The sequence below is a fragment of the Myotis lucifugus genome, unplaced genomic scaffold, assembly GCF_000147115.1.
Source record: "Myotis lucifugus unplaced genomic scaffold, Myoluc2.0 scaffold_19, whole genome shotgun sequence".
Classification (NCBI taxonomy): Eukaryota; Metazoa; Chordata; class Mammalia; order Chiroptera; family Vespertilionidae; genus Myotis; species Myotis lucifugus.
In genome coordinates this window covers 1144438-1166584 of record NW_005871067.1, presented here as the reverse complement: position 1 = coordinate 1166584, position 22147 = coordinate 1144438, and the positions used below count along the sequence as shown (strand labels likewise).

The window sequence follows — 22147 nt, the reverse complement described above, 5'->3', positions numbered from 1 at the left end:
AGTAACAAGCACTGTGAGTACCATCGTGTGTGCACTTTTTGAGATCACACCGGAGGACCGTTTTCTGCGTGGCATCGCCTCTGCTAGGGAGCGCAGATCGCTACCATGTCTTGTTTGGTGTTGTGGGAGCTGATGTCACGCTGTGCTAAGTGACCAGCGCCTTAGTTTCATACACACGCCAAGAAGTTAGTGCTCCGAAATGTCAGTCTCGTTGCTAACATCGAGCATTCTCTTCTTTTTTAAGGAAAGTAAGTAAACATGGGCAAAGGAGATCCTAAGAAGCCGAGAGGCAAAATGTCATCGTATGCCTTCTTTGTGCAAACTTGCCGGGAGGAACACAAGAAGAAGCACCCAGATGCTTCCGTCAACTTCTCAGAGTTTTCTAAGAAGTGCTCAGAGAGGTGGAAGGTAAGAGGGCTTAAAACGCACAAAAAAGAGTGGAGCCTATGTCCGTTTGCATACTGAGTGGCAATGTTAGGCTCCTCGATAACAAAGGACACTCACTGGTTTTATTCATTTTAATACTTGAGGATAATTTATTAAAATTTTATCAACTTAAAGTTTACAAGTAATTCTTTTATAGACCATGTCTGCTAAGGAGAAAGGAAAATTTGAAGACATGGCAAAGGCGGACAAGGCTCGTTATGAGAGAGAAATGAAAACTTATATTCCTCCTAAAGGGGAAACAAAAAAGAAATTCAAGGATCCCAATGCACCCAAGAGGCCTCCGTAAGTATCTTGCCATTTTTCTTTCAAGAAGTGTTTTGCAGTAAAATCACAAATTCAGCAAGCCACCTTGTGGGTTTGGAGTGTATAAGCAAAGTTGCTTAGCTAATAGTGGCTCACATTGGTATATTTAAGTGTTGTAAGTAAAATTCCTATGGGATGGGAGTTTAGCCAGAGCATTTGAACTTGGTATTTGCTTTCTTCACCCAATATATTTGTAAATGTCATTTTGAGTCTTTTCTCGAGAAATATCTGAAATACTTAATTTGCAGAATGTCTTTTTGGAGCTCTAACATTAATATTAAAATAGTGTCTATTCAACTAGTAGTATCATGTTAAATAATTATAAATCAGGCTTTGGTTATGAAGGATAATTAGCATATTATGATATTTGTACCCTACCCAATGCATGCTAGAAATTAGAAGCAGTTTTTTATATGTAAGTAAACTACACATTTGACAGTAAACTTCTAAAATTAAATTTCTCTTTGTAGTTCGGCCTTTTTCTTGTTTTGTTCTGAGTATCGCCCAAAAATCAAAGGAGAGCATCCTGGCCTATCCATTGGTGACGTTGCAAAGAAGCTGGGAGAGATGTGGAATAACACTGCTGCAGATGACAAGCAGCCTTATGAAAAGAAGGCTGCTAAGCTGAAGGAGAAATATGAAAAGGTAAGGAGTATAGATTTGCTTGGTGTAATTAGGTAATCTTGGTACCTTGCCTTAATTTCTATTTTCTTAGGGGTTTCTAAAAATTTGAGGTATAATGCTGGTTTTTTGTTGTTAGTATAACAACTATGTGTAGTATGTTCACTGGATATGATCCTAAGTCCTTTTCCATCTTTTAAATTAGTAGAATATGAAATTATAATGGAAATGTGTTGGGGTTTTTTGTTTGTTTTTACTTTATATTATTTGCCTTGGGCAAAGGTCGTGCATTTAAGCTGAGTTTGTTATTCCCCAATATCTCCAAATATGTTGAAGTTTTGGTAGTTACTTTGAGTCAGATGATTAGTTATTTTAAATGGTCTAGGTATACAATATAAAAGTAGGCTGAACAAAAATAATATAGATTGTGTTCTTCATAAACATGCCCTGAAACATTTATATTCTCTGCCTTAGGTAACCCCAGAATACTCAATTTTAAGTTAAAAAGTTAATGTCTGTAATAAATTGATGTGAAGGAAAGTCTGTAACCCCTGTACTTTGAATTAAAATATTAAAGTTAAATTTTATCTTCTTATTCTGGGGGGAAAGTATTCTTTTCTAGATGTTTCTTAACCTTAATTGCATGCTTACTTGATAAATTACTTTTTTTTTTAAGATAAAATTTTTTACTGTGTATGGATTAGGATCTGACAATATAAACCCGTAGAATGCTTTTTTGCATTCAGAAGGTGGCAGTGTCTACCCTTTAATCAAAGTCTCTACATTCTAGTTTCAATAAAGAAATGTTAGCATGTGCATAATTTCACTTCAGTGAGGCATAACATGGCAAATATTAGACCGTGAATTATAATCATCTCATTTTTATATGCATTTTTCAAAGTCTTGGTTGTTTGTGGACGTAGAGTGAGCCTTCAGATGTGCGGTATTTTAGCATAACTGGGATCTTGATTTTTTTTTAAATCAGGTTTTCCCATGTTGCTTTTATTTCTCCCCATACTTTAACTGTATTGTCTTTCCTACCAATTTCTCCTGCCCTTATCTTGGAAGGATATTGCTGCATACCGAGCTAAAGGAAAGCCTGATGCTGCCAAAAAGGGAGTTGTCAAGGCTGAAAAAAGCAAGAAAAAGAAGGAAGAGGAAGAAGATGAGGAAGATGATGAGGAGGAAGAGGAGGAGGAAGATGAAGAAGAAGATGATGAAGAAGAAGATGATGATGATGAATAAGTTGGTTCTAGCGCAGTTTTTTTTTCTTGTCTATAAAGCATTTAACCCCCCTGTACACAACTCACTCCTTTTAAAGAAAAAAAATTGAAATGTAAGGCTGTGTAAGATTTGTTTTTAAACTGTACAGTGTCTTTTTTTGTATAGTTAACACACTACCGAATGTGTCTTTAGATAGCCCTGTCCTGGTGGTATTTTCAATAGCCACTAACCTTGCCTGGTACAGTATGGGGGTTGTAAATTGGCATGGAAATTTAAAGCAGGTTCTTGTTGGTGCACAGCACAAATTAGTTATATATGGGGATGGTAGTTTTTCATCTTCAGTTGTCTCTGATGCAGCTTATACGAAATAATTGTTGTTCTGTTAACTGAATACCACTCTGTAATTGCAAAAAAAAAAGTTGCAGCTGTTTTGTTGACATTCTGAATGCTTCTAAGTAAATACAATTTTTTTTATTAGTATTGTTGTCCTTTTCATAGGTCTGACATTTTTCTTCTTGAGGGGAAGCTAGTCTTGCTTTTGCCCATTTTGGATCATATAATTACAGTGTTTATCTTTTCATATAGTTAGCTGATAAAAAGCTTTTGTCTACACACCCTGCATAATTGTGATGAGGGTAATGAGAGTTGAATTGAGACAGTTTTCATCCATAACAAACTCAAAGTCTTGGTCAGTTGATAATTTTCACATAGCCCAGTCACATTTACAAAGTGAAAAGTAACCACTCTACTCACAGCATGGGATTATTAGAATCAAACATTTGAAAGTCTGTCCTTGAAGGACTAATAGAAAAGTATGTTCTAATCTTTACATGAGGACTTGACATTTTTTTTAACTCCCATTACCATGTAATGGCAGTTAAGTTTGCAGTTCCCACATTAAAGAAGGCCTGAGAATGTATCCCCAAAAGCGTGAGCTTAAAATACAAGACTGCGGTATGAAGTTTTTTGTTGACATTAGTCCTGGCAAAGGCTCTGAAGAAAAAAAAAGTGCTGACTAAATGTCTTATTTATCTAAATATGGATTGCTTAGGAAACTTGAGACTGCATTAAAGGTATTTTTAATTAATTGGGCCAACTTTTAAAATTGTATACCACATTTAAGATTGAGTATATTTTCCAAATTATAGTTTTCCCCTTTATAAAATCAAATAGACATGAGGGAAGTAAACTTTGTATCACAGATTGAATTGTCCAATTTCTTTGAATTTGATTTTTATAAGACTCAAAACTCATTAGGGTCATGTTTATCCGCTTAGCTGTTTAGGAAACAATTTGGCAATTTTGTGGTTTTTGACATTCTCTTAACGGTGCCAGTGTTTTAAAATAGCGTTCTTGTAATTTTACACGCTTTTGTGATGGAGTGCTGTTTTGTTATATAATTTTGACTTGGATATTTTCATTTGCATTTGTTTATGTAATTTCAGGAGGAATACTGAACATCTGAGTCCTGGATGATACTAATAAACTAATTGCAGAGGTTTTACATATTAGTTAAATGGCTTTCACTTGAGATTTTAAGATTTTATTATATACATACATATTTTAATCTTGTTTCTGATAACTTAGCAACACTAAATACAGACTGGCAGAGTTTTTCTTTAAAAATATTTGATGCTTATAAATAGGTTAATGGGCTGATGAAAAACCAGGTTTTTGTCACATTCTAAGTGATCTCAGAGGATACTAAATATATAAATGAGGGAAAACTAATTTTACTTTCAGAATGTTGGGCTAAACAAGATAGTTTTTAAAAGCAAGGATAGTGATAAATGTAAGCCAAATGAGAACCTCAAATAGAAAGGTTGCCATTGTGTTCAAATTAATCAAAAATGTTTAGAAGGAACAAGTCACTATCCTCTCTGATTTATAAGTTTCTATGGCTATAGATTCACAATTTCAAGATCAGTTGCCAGCAAGTCTGATCCCTTTAAAAGTGAATACATTCTCAAGGAAACTAATTTTAGTGGGTGTGTCATGAAAACTTAAGATGTTGAGAATCTGAATAAAGTTTTTGGGCTAACTGCCTCAGGTCTTAACAGGAAAAAATGGATAAAAATCCTCTTCACTCTGAAAATCGTTACTGTTTCAACAGTAACCCCTGGAACTTGGACGTCCAAAACTCAAGTAAATGAAGGGGGGAGACAATATTAGATTTTCTACATTTTAAAAAATCAGTATACTGATTGGAAATTTAACCTAATACCCGATTTCCTAATTTACCTGTACAAAGATTGAGAATTATTGCTGGGTTGTAATCTGATGATCTCCCATCAAGGTGCTGATTTGCCATATCAATTTTTTTTTTACAGTGAAATTCGAAAAATCTTTTCTGAATCCTATGCATCATGGCTAAGAATTTAAATAAGTGCGTTGAGTAGCTGTTTGACAAATATTTCCCTCACTGCCTAAGGAATTACATTTATTGCTCAGATGTTAGTGTAGTATTTAGCTATATAGGAAACTACAAAAAATAAGATTTTTAAATGAAAATTGTGGCCAATTTCTTTGGCATCACATAATCTATGATGAAGGCTTAAATATAGGTTGGCTTAAATCTAGGTGGTACAACCTTAAATCTTGGAATTAACTGTTGCCCAAGTGCGAACCATTGGCTGTTTTATTAAGGGACTGTGGTAAGTTATTTACGAACCATTGGCTGTTTTATTTATATATATATATATATATATACACACACACACACGCATATACATATATACACACACACGCTTTGTCATTTTCAAATGGCTCTTGAAATTCTTTTACAATATATAAAAGCCAGAAAACAATTTGGATATCTATGGAACAAAAGATACAAGCTCGTTTTGTCCTCTTCCAAGCAAAGATGTGAACACCAGTGCTAACCCTGCCATAACTTGGGAAATTCCCTGGGTCTGAGCCAAGTTGCTCTCGGGAGTAATAAGGCAAAGTATTGCACTAGGACTGCTGCAATTTAATGATACACCATGTCACAAAAAAACCACACAACACGCAGTGACAAGCATAACATACCACACTCCAGGATATATAACGCCCATTTTCCAGTGGGTTTTAATCTGAAATGTATCTACCAGGAGGAATGTAATCACGTGCCTTTAGGCATGTCCATTGGTTAGATCCTATATATTTGAATATATTGGTCACCCACTAAAAAAAAGGGTAGTAGTAATATAAGGGAGTTGTGGAGATCCTTGTAAATTATGAGGTATTTATTTTTTAGTCACAATTGACTTGCCATAGTATGATGCCCCATATCGATCATACCTTTACTGGTGGTAATTCACATTTCCTATTTTTTGCTATTTCTAACAATACTGCAGTGAACTGTGCATTTCTCTTAGGCACGTGTAGGTCTTTACCTCAGTAGAATTGCTTAGTCAAAAAACTTGCTTTTACAACTTTGTCAGATACTGACAAGTTGTCCCCCCAAAAGCTCTACTTACTGTGAAATATATTAACAATACTTTTTATGATCAAGATTTTTTACTGGTTATTCTTTGGTTCCAACTATCCATTTTTAAAAGATGTGAAATTAAAATACGGAAATATTGTCATTTGCTCAGAGCCACCTGATCACGAGAAGACAGAATCAGAACTTGAAAAGACCCTTGAATTGGCAATTGATTTAGCTACTAAACAAATTATTTCTCTAAAAAGTGACTGCAATAACTAAATAAGTAATCTATTGTGTGAAAATGAACTTCCCAAAGCATCAGGTAGTTTTATCGGGAGGGCTTTTTCTAGCAGAGACCATCAATCTTGATGGAAGCTGCAAACAACAGTTTTGTAAAAGCAGTGAGTTTGGCTACAAATTGTAGTTGACTGTGTGGGCCAGATCCTGGGCACTAGGTGATTGGTTACTTGGAAAAGTGGAATGGATACTGAGGACCTGCTCTAAATAGGATAAAGTGGACCCCTGTTTCACCTGGCTGGAGACAGTACTTTAGGACGGGACACAAGCCAATGCATTTAGAAACATTTAGAAACTTCATTCCTTAGCCTGTAATTACAGGCTTCACCATATTTTCATTCCTTGGGTTTTAATTACAGATCATATAAAATGTCCTGAACATAACCAAGTAAGAGAATAAAAGGTCCTAAAACACAATGAGTACCTGTTGGGTGACAGAGTACTCCTACAGAAAAACAGGAAGCTCGGGCATCACATCCTCACATGCCAGTGTGATACCCAGAAGGTGTGAAGAGAGCTTGGAGGCTACTCCCCAAAGACATGGCAGCTCCCGCCCCAACCTGAATTTTAGGAAAGCTCAGGTCTTGCTGCATATCTGGAGTTGGCCTGCCTGGGACTTGGGTGTAGTGACTGGGCTAGGCACACAGGCTGCGAAGCAGGAAGGCTGACCCAAAACCTCTTTACAAAAGGAACAAACGCTGCTCCTGCTTTGGGGGCCAGTGCAGGCTCAGTACATTAGAGGCAAAGGGCTCTGCCAGTCCAGCCCGTGGTTTTTACAGAGTAGAGGACAGAGGCCTACAGACTCAAAAGTTTGCTCAAGGGTCAAAAGCAGCATCAACAATTTAGCAGTATTAGGCTCACAGGCGCAAAAAAAAAAAGTATGAGTTCTTTTTAAGGATGATAAGGGACGGGAAGGCTTCCTCCCAGCCCCTTACTTTCATTCCTGGGTTCTGGTGCCGTGACTGCAGTTGAAATGCGAGCAGGGCAGCACACTGCCATCACTGATTTCTCTCCAGCTTTCCTCCTATTAACTTGGACTCAGGACACGTCCAGACAAAACAAGACAAAAATACTGCCAATCGTGCAGATTCTAAAGAGCTGCAAAGCACCAGAGATCTGTGTTGCTTACATGTCCTTAGAGTAGCTGTGTGAACCTCCAGAGGTGCAAAGAAGGATTGTGATCCATTACATGCTACAATAACTTTTGAAAAACTACCCTTATTCTGAATGAAATTTGCACTTATTGAAAGAAAAAGAAAATAAATCTACAATTCTACTCAGAAGACTTAAAATACTATGTGCCCTTCAGTTTTATATATATCATCCTATATAATAAAAGCCTAATATGCAAATCGACCGAACCATGGAATGACCAGCTGAACGACCAGTTGCTATGATGCTCACTGACCACCAGGGAGCAGACTCTCAACGCAGGAGCTGCCCCCAGCCTGCAGGTCCCAGGCCAGCCAAGGTGGGTGCGAGTGCCCTCCCCCCAATCACTCTGCTGGTCGTCCCGCAGAGGGAGGCGACCCACAGCAGTGGCGGTGGGGGGCGGGGCTGGCGAGCAGGTGGCGCCAGACCGGCCAAGTCGGGTGCCAGCAGGGGCCTGCCGGTCACCCCGCAGATCAACCCTGATCGCCGGCCAGGCCTAGGGACCCTACCCGTGCACAAATTTTGTACACCGGGCCTCTAGTAAATAAATAAAACTAGTAAATACATAAAATATCTATTTAATTAATTTAATATAAACATAACATTTTAAAACAGGTGAAATTCACATAAAATTAACCATTGTAAAGTGACAATTCAGTGGCATTTAGTATATTTGCAGTGTTGTGCAACCACCACCTCTATCTTTCAAACATTTTCATCACCCAAAGGTAATCCCATACTCATTAATTACCCCTCCCCCTTAGCCCTTGGCAACAACCAATCTGCATCACTGCTGTGGATTTACCTATTCTGGATATTTCACATAAATGGAATCATACACTATGTAGTCCTTTGTGACTGGCTTCTTTCAGTTAGCATCTTGTTTTCAAGACTCATCTACATTGTATTATGTGTCAGTACTTCATTCCATTTTGTAACTGAATAATATTCATATATATATATATTCTATATAATAAAAGGGTCATATGCAAATAGACTGGACAGCAGAACCGAACAACCAATCAAAGCGTAATATGCTAATGATATGCTAAGGATGCTCAACCGCTTGCTATGATGTGCACTGACCACCAGGGGGAAGACAGTCAACTGGTCGACCAATCACTATGACGTGCACTGACCACCAGGGGGCAGATGGTCTGACCGGTAGGTTAGCTTACCACTGGGGTCCGGCTGATCGGGACTGAGCGAGATGGGCCAGACACATCCTGGAGCCCTCCCGTGGTCTCTCCCTCATGCACCAGTGGGGTCCCTCAGCCTGGCCTGCACCCTCTCGCAATCCAGGACCTCTCGGGGGATGTCAGAGAGCCGGTTTCAGCTCTCCAACATCCCCTTGAGAGGGCACCAGATGCAGGCTCATGGCTGGTGAGCACTGCTGTGGCAGTGTGAGCCTCTCCCAATTGGGACTGATTGGGCATGAGCCCGAGGCAGGCACAGTGAGGCCAGGATGAGAGCGAGTAGCAGGTAGGAGCTGCAGGTGGCATTGGACTGCAAGTTTTGGCCCAATCTCTGCAGGCCACCCAGAGGGACCTCACCCATGCACAAATTCATGCACCAGGTCTCTAATATATATATATCTCACAATTCATTTATCCACTCATCCATTGATGGACACTTGGCCTGTTGCCCCTTTTTAGCTACTATGACTAGTGCTGCTATGAACACTCACGTACACATTTATTTGCATCACTATTGTCAGTTCTTTGGGGTGTATACCTAGGAATAGATTTACTGGATCATACAGAACAACCACCAAAATCTTTCACAGCAGCTGCACCATTTTATATTCCCACTAGGGGCCCAGTATACGTATTCGTGCACCTTGAAAGGAACTGTGGGCCACGAGGCTATGGCAGGCACAGGGGCAGGTCTCGGCCCATCCTCCGTGACCCTGCCCAGTCACTCCTGCCGCCGCCCCTGGTCCCCTGTCTGCTGGCAGCCCCACTCCTGCTGCCACTGCTCCCACATGCTGAAGACGCAGGCCCTTCTTGCACCCGCTGAAGACACAGAGCGATTGGGGCCGGCACTGTCAGTGGGTGTGAGCGACGGCTGCTGGCCATGATCTCCCCTCAGGAGCAGCAGAAAGTGGAGAAGTCCTGAGAGGTGATTGGGGCCAGCAGCTGCTGCTCGCACCCGCTGATGACACTGAGTGATTGGGGCCAGCGCCGGGCCCAGCAATGGGTGCTAACGGCGGCTCCAGGGCTGGCAACGGGTGCAAGTGGGCCGGCACCGGCAGCAGGTGTGAGCACCGGCGGGACCACAGTGCACGGGAGCAAAGAATTTTCAGTAACCACCAGAGGCTCGCCCCAATGACAGCAACCGGCGCCCCACCTTGGTCTGGCACCCCTGCTCACCTGCTCCACCATCCACCACGGCCAATGCCCACCATATTCTGCGCACTCCCCCTGGTGGTCAGTGCATGTCATAGCAACCGGTTGTTCAGTTGTTCGGTTGTTCTGGTTGTTCCACCGTTCGGTCTATTTGCACATTAGCCTTTTATTATATAGGATAGCAAAGTATAAATGTTACAATTTCTCCACAACCTCACCAATACTTCCTATTTTCATTTTTAAAAAAATAGCCATCACAGTAGATATAAAGTACATCTCATTGTTGTTTTGATTTACATTTCCCTAAGGCCTAGTGAGTTTTAATATCTTTTTGTGTGCTTATTGGCCATTTTTGTATCTTTAGAGAACTGTCTAATACAAGTCATTTGCCCATTTTTAAAGTAGGTTGTGTTTTGGTTGAATACATATTTGTTTTGCAAAAATGGCAATATATTTATAAACGTTCTAATTGTGAACTACTTTTTATGCTTAACAGTCTTTCTTAAACAAAAGTTTTTGTCATCATATATTCTTACTAGAGGCTCGGTGCACAAAATTCGTGCATGAGGGGGGAGTGTCCCTCAGCCCGGCCTGCGCCCTCTTGCAATCTGGGACCCCTCAGGTAGGGTCCCTAGGCCTGGCCGATGATCAGGGCCTATCAGGGCTTGCCTTCCCCTGGCTGCTGGCAGCTGGCCCTGCCCCTGCCCCTGCCACTGCTTGCCATCTGTGTGGCGCTGCCCCTCCTCCCCTGCCATCGGTTGCCTCCCTCTGTGGGTGACAGGTGTGGGGTGCGATTGATCGCTTGGCTGGCCTGGGCCTCCCTCTGTGGGGCGATCACTGGCCAGCCCTGCCCACCCACTGTATCGCCGCCGGCTGGGTAGCCTGGGCCTCCTCTTTGGGGCAATCACAGAGCCTCACCCCCCCCATCAATTGCCCAGCCAGCCGGTGGCCTGGGCCTCCCTCTGCAGGGTGAACATGGGGCGATGGCGGCGCCCCCTGACCAATCGCATCACACCCACCTTGGCTGGCCTGGTGCCAGTGTGTGTCATAGTGTGGTTGTCCGGAAGGTTGTCCAGACAGTCATTCTGCTGTTCAGTCATTCGGTCAATTTGCATATTATGCTTTTATTATTATAGATTATTATAGATTCTGCGCTATATCATTTTCAATGCTTGCATAATATTCCATTGAATGAGTGTAAAATACCATCTCACATTATTAGACATTTACATAGGTTCTGATTTTTTTACTATTATGATATGAATAAAGCTAAGAAAGACGACTATCCTTTTCTTCTACCCATACCCTTGTGCCCATGATTTTCATTAGACTATAAGTAAAAAGGAATGTAAATATATATTTCCTTAAAGTGAAATTGCTGAATCAAAGGATAAGCCAAGTTTGGTTTTCCCACACTGCCTTCAGAAAGTTTTCATCCAAATGTCATACTTTGTCTAGAAGGCTATTCAGGCAATTTTACCTATAAAAGATACAGAGTAGGTTCATGGTTTCTAAGATTTGATGACAGTTCAAGACTTTAGAAGTGGGGGAAACTGTGAAAGGGGTAAACCTTCAGAAGCAAGCAGATGAAAAGTGTGAGAAACCCGGAGAGCAATTGGATTGAAATGTCCATTCATTCCTCTTTATTCTTTTGTTATTTTACTACTTTTCAGGTTAAAGATTAAAAGAGCTTTTGCATTCAATTAATTGCAGGACTTCAAAAGAGAATGTGTAGATCAATTGGAATGGGTGAAAAAGCTTAGAAAAATTTGCAAAAGCATAACAGCTTTCTTTTCTTTTTCATTGTATCACTGTTCTTAATAATTATATAATTTTCAAAATATATTAATTAGTTGTTTGTATCAGAATTTTTTTCTTAAAATAAGGTTAGCTGTATTTTACATATAATTTAAGACTCAGACATAGATAAACAGTTCTGGAAAGTACATGCTTTATTTAATGGTGGCAAACAAGTCAACATAAAATTGGATTAATTATAAAAAGTTATCTTCTAGTCAATTCCATCAGAATCTATTTCATCCATTGATGAGCTTGGATTTTACACTATATAGATCAAACCTGAAAAGCAGTGTAAATTTCATGTTTAAGAACCTAAATTTTAGAGGTCAACACTGCAAAATGTATGTGTTGAGCTCAGATAATTATAATGGACCATTAGAAATAATATTGACTTAATTTTTAAAAATTAGAAAGATGTGTTATTGTATAACATTCTATCTCTATTATATATAATAAATACCTATCATATATATTTATTAGAGGCCTGGTGCATGAAATTCATGCACTGGGAGGGGGGTCCCTCAGCCCAGCCTGCACCCTCTCCAATCTGGGATCCCTCTCACAATCCAGGACTGCTGGCTCCTAACCGCTTGCCTGCCTGCCTGCCTGATTGCCCCTTAACCACTCCCCTGCCAGCCTGATCAATGCCTAACTGCTCCCCTGCCAGCCCGATCACCCCCAACTGCCCTTCCCTGCTGGCCCAGTCCCCCCCACTGCCCTCCCCTTCCAGCCTGGTCCCCCCCAACTGCCCTCCCCTTCCGGCCATCTTGTGACCACATGGGGGCGGCCATCTTGTGTGAGGGTGTGATGGTCAATTTGCATATTACCTCTTTATTATATAGGATATCTATTATAAATATAATACTTGAAGTTTTTTTAAAAACTAAATGTTAAGGTCTTGAGGGTTTTTAAAGAAGTGTGGTTAAGCCCTAGCTGGTTTGGCTCAGTGGATAGAGCATTGGCCTGCGGATTGAAGGGTCCCGGGTTTGGTCCCAGTCAAGGGCATGTGTCCAGGTTGCGGGCTCAATCCCCAGTAGGGGCCATGTGAGAGGCAGCAGATCGATGATTCTCTCTCATTATTGATGTTTCTATCTCTCTTTCCCTCTTCCTTCCTCTCTGAAATAAATAAAAAATATATTTAAAAAAGAAGAAATACATAAGGCTAATTTTAAAAGGTGTACTTTAAAAAAATTTTTTTAAAAAAGAAGTGTGGTTAAAAATCAACTGACCTGACCCTAGCTGGTTTTGCTCAGTGGTTAGAGTGTTGGCCCATGGACTGAAGGGTCCCAGGTTCAATTCTAGTTGAGGGCATGCACCTAAGTTGCTGGTTCAAACTCCAGCAGTCCCATGTGTCTCTCTCACATCAATGTTTCTCTCTGTCTCTTCCACTCTCTCTAAAAAAAAATTCAATGGAAAAGTTATCTTTGGGTGAGGATTAACAACAACAACAACAACAAAATCAACTGACCTGGGGGGAAAAAACAGAGATGTAGTTTGTTTTTAAATTTATTTTGCTATGTCTTCATTTTTAGGTCAAATCTAATTTTTTTCTCATCTTTATGACCAAGTGGCCTTAGTAGGCTGTTGCTAACAATGTTTAAAAACCTCACTAAAAATTGTAAAAACATTTCCAGTTTGTTTTACTATAAATCTCTTTTTTCTAAAATGGGAAAATTAAGAAGCCACTGGCTCAAACAGAAATTAACATACAAACTTATCTTTAGTAGCGCTCATGCCTCCACCATCAGATAGGATGAAAAAAAGAATGAATGAATGTTCATGTCAGAGTTTAATATGGGACTTGACTTCTCTGTAGACCAAGAGGAAAGCATGTGAGGAATATGTGGAGTCTGTGATATTATATGAGTTTGGGGTGTTCTAGTCTTGCTTTGGGAAGTGTATGGGCAATGTTGAGGCCAGGGATGATGGCCAGAATGGTCAGCAGGGTAACAGGCCCTCGGCTCCAGCAAGAGTTCCCATATAATCAGGGATGAAGAGCCCGTTTTAGAGAAGATTTTTACAACTGTTAACATTTCCTTGATTGGCAGGGCCTGAATGCCCAATCAAAGCATCTTCTTTGAAATGGAGCAGCCCCTTTGGAATCACATGCCAGGGAAAGGGAATCTGGAAGCATTTTTTTTTCCCTAGAAATAGGCAACCTGCTGCAGGTGTGGTGTGTGGTGATTTCACTGCAGTAGACTTCCAAGGAGTAGCTTCTGCTAATTTTCAGAAATACTTAGGAATTCCTGAAACTTATTATTCCTCTCAAGAGCTCAGGAATGTGGATCCCCTTACATTTCTGGTCTCTTTAATTCCAGGGAGGAAGACAGGTAAGTAATGGACATTGTCAGATGACAGTCATCTTCTTATCATCTACTCTGCATTCTTTCCCAGGACCCAATTTTAGCTAAAAACATAAAATAACACTCATCTGTTATTAACTCTCACTTCTGAGAGTTAAGAGGAGAAAGTCTGAGGAAGATTTTTAAAGAATAAACTAGCCAAATATACTTATGATAAAGCTGATCAAAATCACGGGTGAAATCTAAGTTTACACCCAGTGTGAAGAAATCTTTCAATGTTTTATAAAAGGAGCTTTAAAAAATTTTTATTCATCAAACAGTGATTGCTACAAGTACATGATACTGTACCACTCAATGTATATAGGTATTCCCTCATTACCTTAAACTGGCTAGCATGACTTCTAACATATAAGAATGATCAAAACAGGGCAAACACTCTAATGTCTTTTCTTTGAGAGTCCAAGGTATGAAAGGACCTCAGGTAACAAATATGTTCCCTGACCTATAAATTCTGTGATGAGGCCAAGCCCAGCCTCTCCTTTTCTCTCGGGTAGGACTTGCTCTCCTGACCCCAGATCCTTTCTCTCTTGACCCCAAATCTCCAGTGAAACAGGGCGCCTGCAGCCACTGAGGGAGCTGGTCAGAACCTCAGCCACTCTATGGTCTATGCCAGTGGTCGGCAAACTGCGGCTCGGAGCCACATGTGGTTCTTTGGCCCCTTGAGTGTGGCTCTTCCACCAAAATACTGACTTCTGCGCATGGGCCACGAAGTTTCAATCACACTGTACGTGCGTGCCCACACGTGGTATTTTGTGGAAGAGCCACACTCAAGGGGCCAAAGAGCCGCATGTGGCTCGCGAGCCGCAGTTTGCCGACCACTGGATCCCACAGCTCTCTCCAAAGGGGCTATGGCAGGCCCCACCCTGACATTATCTTCTAGTGTCCAAAAAGCTGTCAGCAGCGGTACTGGATTCCCAGTCCCCTATCTCCAGGCACATTATCTTTTTTTTAAAATTTATTTTTTCTTTATTGATTAAGGTATTACTTATGTGTCCTTATCCTTAAGCCAAGTTCTTTGGCACAAGATTTCTATTTTTCACTTTCTTTTAAGAAAGGGAGGGAGTCAAAACACAATTCAAATTATATGATTGTTTGCAAGTCCGATCATATGATGTGGTAACATTTTTCTGGTAGGGCTGCCAGTCCCAGAAGGGCTGGGACTGCTCCTGCTGGGACAGCTGGATCACCTGTGCAGCTGCTCATAAATAAGGGCTTCAGGAATGAATTCATTTTCTACTCCGAAGCAAACTACAAATTCTTACATATTGGTTCCAATATTGAATAGGATACAAGTCATTTCTAGAAATTTAGGCTGAAATTTAGGAAAAATTTCTAGAAATTTTTGCTAGCATTACCTGGGGTGCAAAGACCTAAAGCAGCTCTGAATTTTTAAAAAAATGGGGACATTTCATTATAATTATAGTGAAATAAGTTATGGACTCTGAGATCTTGGAAATAATGGACACTAATATGTCCAGTGAATATCATCATTTTTCATAATGTCACTAGATGTGCATATCATTATCGGAAATAATTGTCACTTCTGACAAGCGTTTTCTTTTCAGCTGATTTTCTTCTTGAGTATAAAATATTCAAGTTTAGAGAACATTTGTTTTTAGAGTTAAAACTCCTTCCGTTCCATTAATACATAAAGGTGATTTCATTAATGTTATTAAATCTTCCTTTATGGGCTCAATTCTTATTAATTAAAACAGACTACATTGGATCTGTCACTAAGTCAAATTTGTTGAATTGAACTGAGTTTTTTCAAATGTATTTTAACCAAGTTTTAGATAAAAATCATCCTCCAAATGATTGTACTTAAGACTATATTATTGTGACTTTCTAGTTACCCTATAATTTAACCTTCTTTAAATGACATGAGGCTATTACATTAAATAGTGACAGGTGGCATACATCAGATGGAGAAACTGTAAAGACCAATAACGTATTTTAAGTCAGATCCTACCCTGTGGGTTGGAGAATATATAAACCCAGGAAGAGTAAATTTCATGACCCCAAATAAATCCGATTTCTCTCTCCAGGTTAAGTGGATGTCAAGTTAAGAAATCCATTCAGTAGGCAGCCTGCTCGTTTGGGATTTGTTCACTCACTTACAAATGAGCCAAGCACCATGCCTGGCACTGGAGACCCAGGGCTGACCAGCACAGACCAAGCGTACCTCACGACATTTCCATGAGCTTCTAGTTTCATGGAGCAGACAATGAACAAGTCAAGAGGCAGTCAGGAAGGGCCTATCTGAGGAGATAACGGGAAGTTCATTCATTTTCAAACTTCCTTAGTACTCCCACCTGCTTACTCTATTTCAGTTGGCTGGGACAAGTGGAGGCCAGCGAAAGCTTAGGAGCCCCGTGGGGCAGCCCTAGCAGAAGTTCCTCAGGACACTTTCCATGATCCAGGAAGGCCCAGACTGTTCCCGGTCACCCCCTGCTAGCTACGTGTGCCTTTTCACACCCTCCAAGGAGAGGCCGCTGTATCCAGCTCTCAGGATGTGGAGAGCTGCAAATAGCACCGACAGCTGCAGCTGGAGGGGGCCGCCCAGGAAGCATGCCAGCTGCTGCCACCGCGGGAGCCAGGCCGGTCATGGGCCTCCTCAAGCCCTGTGAGCAGCCTAGCAGAACCCTGGGTAACTTAAGCAACACACCAGTGCAAATTCTGGCTTTGATTTTCTTACTTGTGCAAACATGATGGAAGGCAGGAGAACTTGTGCCCTTAAGTGTTTTCTACATATCTTCAAGCAGCCTCAGAGCGTGCTTAGCACCAATTATCTCTTTTGTACGAGGTGAAGGGGGGACAAGACTGTCTGAGCAGAGAATCAGGAATCAAATCCAACCCTCTGCGTTCCTGGTGCATGGCCTTTCTCTCAGCATTTGTTTAGTCCCCTTATTTCCTTAAAATATTTTCCTCCTGAGTTTCCTGCTAATTCCAAGACTCACATTCTCCTCAGCCACATTTTTACACTTGAGAATATGAGTATTATTTATAGAGCACCATGGAAAATTAGTCTTTAAGGAAGAAAGCCGAAAAGGAGATTAAAACCCAACCACACACAAAACAAGGATGGGGTAAGCCAAGCACAGCCCCAGTCAGTCCTCCCCAAAGGAAGGGAACAGCACATGCGGGTCCAGGGGCTTCACCCTTCTCGAGCTTGGTGTCTTCGTGTGGGTGTGCAGCTCCGCCTGAAGACAGGAGCAGCACTGAGCTGGGGGCAGACACGTGACCCCTCGTCTGCCCTTCCACAAGGACATGGACCGGCTTCCTCCGGGGCCCTGCCTGGTGCTGGAGGGAAGTTCTAGTCCCGTTCAAGGCCCGTGTGGCCTGGCAGGGTGGCTGGAGGTCCAGGCTCAAATGGGCAATTGTCTGGCGGGGTGCGAGTGTGAGCGATACCTCAGAAGGAGGAAAATTGTTGTCCTGAGGTAAGTGGGCTGGATAAAAAACACGCCTGCTGGGACTGGCCCAAGTCTGCTCTGACAGTCGGCCTTGATCCTGAGGGAGCGTCTCAGGGCAGGGTTAGCTCCTCTCTTGGCTTTTATGTGTGAAGGAGAGACAAGACACAATCCACAAATGAGTAGACAGCACCAGAATTGTCACAGGTAACTGCTGCAAATGACTGTGACTTCATATCATATTTTCATCTTTCTATCTTCTTTTTGTTTTACTTTGTGTTTCACTATGCAACCAAAAAGGTTAATGTTTATAATATGAATGTTAAGAATTTCGCTGGTATTTAACACATGTTACTTAAGGGGGCTACCTAGAAAACAACAACAATAAAACACCTTTTAAGCAAACCCATACATGTTTACAGGTCAACACTGATGTTTTTAAAAAGTAAGATTTGCAGTGAATGAGAAGCACTATTATATCCTGACCCCTTTCCACCTAAATTTTGAACACACTTTAACAAATCTGTGTGTTTCCTCCAGGTGGGTGTTTTGTCTCAGGCTTCCTTTTTGCTGAGTGCTTTAATTCGGCCAGAACCTTCCCCTGAGAGAGGAGATCTTCATGCAGAATATTAACTCCTCTGTCTATTATATCTGAAAGCCAGGCAGGGCATGAGAAATTGCTTTTGTGCGCTGTTTGGAGAAGCCTCCACATCCAGAAACAAAGAAAAGTAAAGTAAACCAGTGGCCCAAAGAGATAAGACAGTGAAGTGCAAAGACCTAAAGCAGCTCTGAATTTTAAATCACTGGTTTTCAAAAACAACTCAAGCACAGGCTTTGTGGTCACATTACTGTGTAGCAGCTCTCACTTGCTGGTTGGTTGTCCTTGGGCAAGCATCTACTTCCTGAGCCTCAGTTTCTGCATCTGTAAAATGGGCACAATAATCGCATGTGTGAGAATTTAATAAAATAATACATGTAAAATGCTAGTACAGTGTTTGGCACTTGGTTAGGGCTCAATAGTCAGCTATTACTTTTTATATAATAAGAACAAATTATATAAGAGCTGGTTAGCTTGTAATAATTACTACAGTATTATTACCACGTCTCTTTCTTTTGTCCTACAACTTCCACCTGAATGTAAAACAGAGTATAGTGGCTTCATTCCTAATGATCTGACCTTGATGTAAGTCAGTGGTTCTCAACCTTGGCTGCACATTAGAATCACCTGGGAATCTTTTTAAAATCCTGATTTCTGGGCCTCCAACTCCGGAAATTCTGTTTCTTTGTTACTAATGTTGTGGCCCCACCCCATAACAAAGAAACAGAATTTCCGGAGGGTGAGGCCCAGAAATCAGGATTTTAAAAAGATTCCCAGGTGATTCTAATGTGCAGCCAAGGTTGAGAAGCACTGATGTAAGTGGTTCCCTAGCTTGTCTGAAACCTGGAGTCACCTGGGTCTCACCCCAAAGATTCTCACTTAAATGCTCTGGGCTGTGAGCAGGCGTTGGAAGTTTTGAAAGCTCGTCAGGTGATTCTAGTGGACAGCCAAGTTTGGAAACCAGCACTTTTTGGTGTGGTCCTTATCCAAAAGGCAAACAAACCTCTACAGTTTAAATTAAATCAAAGCAGTATGTATCCAAGCTCATCATTTGACTCACTTTTCTGCATTAGCCATTCAAATCAGCCAGTCAATCGGACTTATTTTTTCACTGAATTTATCTTTTGACTGATCTGACCAATTAATTCAGTAAAGAGTTTGATTCATTGTTATCATATGGCCACAGCCTCAAGTGAATTGAATTTGTTGGGAATCAGCTCTGATTGTGCAGGTATTTGAAACCTTTTAGATGATACATTACCACAGAAGTCACATTACTTAATTTCATTCTATACATTTGCTAAACTGGATATTAAATAAAAATGCTGATCGCTTTGGATTGATTTAAGCAATTCATTTAGTAAAAAAATTGATTTCTTGAGCTCCTATAGCTGCAGCCTAAAGGAAATTGAATTTGTTGGGAACCCACTAGGATTTTAAGCGTAACATAGATTAGAACTGACTAAAGGAGTACACATCACTTAATTCCATCCTGCACATTTGCTAACCAACTGGATGTTAAATCAAAATGCTGATTGTTGTAGTGAGATTAATGTTGTCTCATCTCTTTGATCTCATCCTGGGGACCTTTGAAGGCATGTAGGTAGCTACTGGATTTGTACACCACTGTCTGTGTGTTATTAACCTCTTTAATAATTAATGAGTATGTTGGTTCACTTAGTGCTTTGGTCATACTGACCCATTGGATAAATCATGAGTGAGGTAGCACTCAGCCGCCATCAACTTCCTGGCAACATTTTCCATTAGAGGCATTAAATGCTCGATTAGAAAAGGCCCTGCACCTCAGGAGTTCTGCATCTGACCATGGACCTGGGCCATCACAAGCCCCTCTCACTAGCTGGGCAGAGCAAACCTTTCTGGGACACATCTATAATCAGAATTCAACAACCACTTGTCTCCAAGTGCTTATGTTTAAAACATAAAACAGTTAACAAGTTGAAAACCAGACAATTTTAAGTGTATGACGACTCCCCCCACCATAGGACAGTTATTTATCAGGGTGTTTATTTGTAATGGGCAAAGAAATAATATCGTTAGAAAATGGAGGGCCTAAGAAAGGTATTTTCATTTTCCCCTTCTGATAGTTTTATTTAAAAAGGAATTATAGCTAAAGATTAAGTAAAAACAAAAAAAGCACATGGTGGTCAAAATGGTCAGAAGGGAACTAGTATTAGTATGTGCCTTTTGGGTGGTAGGCTGTTACTGTGTACAATCTTCCTAATCCTTACAACAACCCCTCAAGATAGAATCAGTCCCAATTCATAGATAGGGTAACAGGTTCAGAGAGATTAAGTAACCTGCTCACGGCTACACAGCATGAAATCACAAAAGTGGGCTTTGAACCCAAACCAGTCTATCCCAAGATCTCATGAGCTGTTTATTCACTGTTTGTCAGAGTGACCGACCATCCTGCTTTGCCAGGAACTGAGGGATCTCCTGAAAACTGGAACTCAGTTTTAAGGCCACCCCTGGAGAACCATGACAAGCTGGTTACTCTGCTCGATAACCAGAGGCTACTGCTCCCTTAACCAGCTAGACTCCAGGCCCTAGGTCTCCCCTTGTGGGAAGGACACTTATTTCTGAAAGTAACATATCCAACCCTATCACACTTCCACTGGAAAAAGCATGCTAATGGCACTTCTAGCCAAATTACTATATCCCTAGATCATGTAGGTCAACGGTCAGCACACTTTCTCTGAAGGGCCATATTTAATTTTGTGGGTCACTGGGTCTCAGTCACAATTACTATTATTGTAGTGGGAAACAACCATTGACATTGACAACACACAAATGTTGTCTGTGCTCCAAGACAATTTTGTTTACCCAACTGTAAGTGGGCTGAATTTGGCCCATGGATAGTTTGCCAAACTCTGATGTAGGTTAATAAAGAATCCTGTGCCTAGATAATGCATTTTTGAAAAATAATTATTTCTGAAAGTTACTTTAATTGGAATAGGGCCAGCAGGCAATGGGGAGCTGACTTGTGGACCAACCTATTCATCAGTTAGCCATGTCCAAATTTTCTACGATTTGGGGGCTATGGAATTTGACTTTTCTAATGCTACCCAAAATCACATAGTGTGTGGATATGTGAAGGCAGCCCCATGACATCTCCCATCACAAATTTATATCCCCTTTCTTGTCTGTGGGGAGATATCAGTCACACTCATTTATCCCTTGTCTTTTCAACCACTTCTTTTATTTCCAAACACCATTTAAAAAGTAATTCCTATTGCACTCTACATAAACTGAAGAGATAGTCATTTGCTTTAATATAGCATTTTCTTTATTGTGTGTTGAAAAAACATTGGATTTTTCTACACTGAAAAGCAAACACTCCTTTACCATAGAACAGCCTCTGCCATCCCAGCATCCATTCATGGGTGGCCTCCTCCACTCTCTGGGTGCTCTCTGAGCATTCACTCTTTGAGGTGAAGTGGGGAGGGGGTACTCCAGACCCTGTGCCCCATCACAGAGATGCCCCAACGTGGAGGAGCTTGCACAGCTTCTCAAATTCTCAAACGCAAAAGGAACATGGGTGTGCTTGAGGACACCCTGGGGAAGAATGCAAACTTGGAGGGAAAGAGCAAATGGTAAGGCTTGGGCTCAGGAATAAGGCAAGCACAAGAAGGGACAATGAATAGATTAGCTCAGGAGTAGACGAGACACTCAGCCTTTGGAGACGGCAGGGTCATATGGAGGGCACCTGCGTTAAAGCAGGCAGAAGCCACTAGTCTCAAGCAGGAGACGGACCCTGATGAAAATAGCACTTTATGCAGGTGTCCTACTAGTGTCCAGGGTAGTTGGACCTAGAAGGCTGGGTGAGAGTGTGGCAGTCAAAATAAACACTAAGGCACAGGGTTCAAAAGAATTCCATAGGACGCAGGAGGATGCTGGTAGCTACACTAATTTCAGAAAAACTGGGAAGAAGTGATGCTCATTTACAAAGATGATTTCAAGTTTCAGCTGGAAACACTTCAGGTATTTTCATGCTTCTGGAATAAAGACTCTGTGGGCGAGCTCAGGTGAGAGATCAGGGCTGCGTGTATTTTATATAGAATTCTCTATACAGATGATATCTGAAGGCAAGGAGTTTTCAATGTTGCTTTTTTAACTTTTATTTCCTTAATGATCTCTGCCTAAACTCTTTAATG

The 22147-nt window shown here is 41.0% G+C and overlaps 1 protein-coding gene across 1 annotated transcript in view; it reads left to right on the top strand.

The window, feature by feature from the left end:
- HMGB1 (high mobility group box 1) overlaps positions 1-4099 on the top strand; it is a 5795-nt gene extending 1696 nt beyond the window's left edge. The window contains exons 2-5 of the mRNA XM_006085461.3: positions 245-408; positions 584-729; positions 1221-1395; positions 2440-4099. Coding sequence (XP_006085523.1) covers positions 259-408; positions 584-729; positions 1221-1395; positions 2440-2616 — 648 coding nt within the window. The 5' untranslated portion in view covers positions 245-258 and the 3' untranslated portion in view covers positions 2617-4099. The remainder of the gene's footprint in view (positions 1-244; positions 409-583; positions 730-1220; positions 1396-2439) is intronic.
- Positions 4100-22147: the final 18048 nt, after the last annotated feature.